The following is a 3,642-nucleotide window of genomic DNA, read 5'->3' as shown; positions in this document are numbered from 1 at the left end:
CAGGGCCGGATTAACCTATAGGCACACTAGGCACGTGCCTAGGGCCTACGAAATTCAGGGGCCTACGAAAAACTTGGGAGAAAAAAATTTGTTGACGAAAATAATTTAGCTTTAAAAACAACAAGTGTATTTTGCACAAAATTATGAAGATACAAATAAAAATATAATATTTTTCGGTAATAAATTATTTTGCAGAATCTTATGATCTAATATATGACTTTTTTGCTATTTTTGGATTCAACGAAATCTTGTATTATGCTGTCGAATTCCAAACTACGCAAAATGTCGTATTCAATAGACATATTGTAAATTAATGTAATTTGTAAATTAAAATCCATATTAATGAAAATGTAAAAAAAAATACGCAAGAAAATTATAGCATATATTTTGAAAAGAGGGGAGGTGTGGGGGAAGGAGAGGAGGGCCCAAAAACGGCTATGCCTAGGGCCTACGAAAGGTATAATCCGGCTCTGGATACATGTAATTATTATGTGTACAATGGTTACACCTATAGAATTTTTACCTTGGTTACACCTATAGAATTTTTACGTTGAAGGTTTGGACAGTTTTACCCAGTTTAAGACAGTAAAACCCACGTGTCCTGTTCAAAACCAGTTAAGGACGTCCAAAACCCCAACCCTGATTTAGATCAAAGCACTTTGTACACGGTCTCAGAATATTTCCATATTTGTCGTGTTAAATTCAATCGCCAAGGTGCCAATTGGATTTTGAACTTGAAATTTTTAAGAACTATGTATATATATCGAGTTTGTCCACTTTTGCATTTTTCTAGTTTTTTTCTTGAAATTTTTGAACATACATATTGAACTACATATATTTTTTTAAAATAAATTTTTGAAAGTTGACAAACCTTTTAAGTGTTTTCACTACAGCGCGAGAACGCGAGAATCTCGCATATTTTTTTCTTTTCTCGCATTAAAAAATGATTACCGCAAAAAGTTTGCGCATTCTATAAATCAATTTCTAAAGTCGCGAATTTCTCTCATTTTGGAAAAAGCTTCGAATTACGCCATTTAGAATAAAATTCTTCTCACTTTTCTTCCTGGATCTTTCATTATTTTCAACATATGCCCCATTATCTAACTTCCCTATTTACCAGTATTGTTCAGAACCTTTTTGAACAACAGAACGCAACCCCTCCGATCCACGAAACCCCTTTCAGAACAAATTTCTCTGCAACCACGTGTTTACCGTAGGTAAGGTTTTTTCATGTAAGACGTTCAAATTTTTTATGCACTAATGTAAGATGGACAAATACCTAGTAAAGGCAAAATCTTCTATGATGATGCAGCGAAAATATTTAATGCTTTAAAATATAGAAGATGTTAAAAATGTATTATTATAAAAGAAATTATTTTTTTTAAAAGTCTATTAGTGTTTTTGGGGTTGTTAGAAATCTCACTTAACTTTCTGAAATCTCACCCTGTTTTTGAGAAAGGGGGAGAAATTCTCACCCATTTTTTTTCTATGATGAAAACACTGAGCATTTTGACAATTGTAATTGGTTTAGACAGGCATCGACATTGGGATATTCCTCAGAAACTTACGATAATCACTTATATTAGTGATCAAATTTTTTTAAAATTATTATCTTATTAAGATTATCTTTAAAAGATTTTTCAAGCTCTTCTCCCCATATTTATACAAAATAATTTGTAGTAAAACAACATAATTGAAAAACAATGTCTTAAAAATTTACTTATATTGTATTTTTTGTTTTTGTTTGTAACTCAGTTAGAGAACATCATGAAGTTTTAAATTTTTGCATTTGTAATTTATTATTTAAATAAGTATAAATTAAGGCAAAAAATTGGACATACTATAGTGTCGGTGGTATAAATACAGAGGAAGGTTCTTGATTTTAAAATTGAGACCATAATTTGTCCGTTTTGTGCCATGTTGTTTTGTTTTATTCATAATTGATAAATGTTTAATGACAACTAGGGATGTAATGAACATTCGGCCCTTTTGCTGAATATTTCCCAAAGTATTATTTGAAAAATTATTTTTCAATAAAGTTTTATTAAGAAAATTTAATAGCTTTAATGAAGAATATCTTATTTTTTACTATACCTTATTATAAATTGTTTTGGCACATGTTTGTTAAGTTCTAAAACTTGTTAAATTATGTTCTGAAAGACAAATGGAAAAGCAAAATTTGAAAGATTTAAACTTGATTACTTTGTAGAACCATGAGTTTTTCAATGCTGATTTATTCTTTTTTTAATTTTATTAAGGAAAGTCAACTTCATAATTTTTTTCATTAATTTATATTTTAAAAATTGAGAACTTTTTCCATTGCTTTGTTTATTTCTTTTGTTTGTTTGTTTGTGTATTTCAGTTTTCACTAAAACGAAGCCTGTTATAGGAGGGTTTCTTATATACTTTATTCTTTTATTGTCAGTTTTTTCTGGTATAGTAAAGAACATAACTAGTAACATAGAATACAGTGATTCTCAACATTAAAGTTATATTTCAGAACTAAGAATAATTTATTTCCTCTTTTGCTTTATTTACTAATTTTTCTCTTTATCTAAAAATATTTTCTTATATTTAAAAGTAACTTTTGTTTTCAGTATAAAAGAGACATTTTGCAATTACCAACGAACTCAAATGGCCACTAGTCAATATGCAGAAGAAGTAGGTTGTTGGAAGCGGGAAAATGTTTTGGGAACTGGAGGATTTGGATACGTGGTGCTATGGCGAAATAAGGTAGGCTTACTTTATATTTTATGTTATTATTTTAGTTTTTAGTATATATATTTATGTATTATTAATTTTAAATTTTTTCTCTTAAAATAATAAATTTAATTTATTGTCTTTTCAAATTGTGTTTCACAAACCTACAAAATAGGTGCATATTGACAGTTTTATGTAATAAACTTGCAGCATTAATGTCACTTACAGAAACTTTCTCAGGGATTGCCTCAAAGTGAAATATTTATTAAAATATTTCAAGAATTGTAGAATTGTATAAAAATATTATTTTTGATTTATACTTCCTAAATTTTTGCAAATAATTCAATTGTATTTTTAATGCTTTAGACCAATATAAAATGTAAATTTTTAATAACACTTAAGTTTTAAAAAAGATCATAAAAACCATGTTAATAAAAAATTATTGAAATAAAGTATGGTAAGAATACAAAAAAAAAAAAGTGTGTTCTACTTTTTTTTATTTTTTTCTTCTAATTTTGAATTAAATATTTTTTATCATTTTGAATTAATATTGTTATTTTTAGAAAGTTATTGCAGGTAATTATTTGATTTGCATAAAATTAAATTTAGAATGTAACTTTCGCACTCAGGCCATAGAAGATTCAGCAAGGCAGTAATCTATTTATTATTTCCATTATCACTCATTAATCGAATACCTACTTTAGTATGTTAGGCAATTATTACCCTACTTTTTATTACCACAATACAAATAAGTACCTATTACCACAATTAATTAAATATCACAGTTGTCAATAATAATTTGTCGATCTTTTTAAAATTCCTCTGACTTTAGATACAGATTATTAAATTTGACTCTACTTTGTTATAGCATTGTTAATTATAAACTTTTTACATACTAAGCTGAATTTTAATATTATATCTCTATTAATAAAGAAATAAGAT

General features: G+C 27.2%; 1 protein-coding gene across 2 annotated transcripts in view; it reads left to right on the top strand.

Annotated features, from left to right (window-relative positions):
- Positions 1-3,642, top strand: part of LOC107440477 (I-kappaB kinase beta) — a 50,226-nt gene that overhangs the window by 1,418 nt on the left and 45,166 nt on the right. For both annotated transcript variants that reach the window (XM_071177858.1, XM_071177860.1), the window contains exon 2: positions 2,598-2,733. In XM_071177858.1, the coding sequence (XP_071033959.1) occupies positions 2,635-2,733 (99 nt within the window). In that variant the 5' untranslated portion in view covers positions 2,598-2,634. The remainder of the gene's footprint in view (positions 1-2,597; positions 2,734-3,642) is intronic.

The sequence above is a fragment of the Parasteatoda tepidariorum genome, chromosome 2 (assembly GCF_043381705.1).
Source record: "Parasteatoda tepidariorum isolate YZ-2023 chromosome 2, CAS_Ptep_4.0, whole genome shotgun sequence".
In the NCBI taxonomy this organism is placed as follows: Eukaryota; Metazoa; Arthropoda; class Arachnida; order Araneae; family Theridiidae; genus Parasteatoda; species Parasteatoda tepidariorum.
Note: the sequence above shows the minus strand (reverse complement) of the source record. Positions and strands in the feature narration are given on the sequence as shown.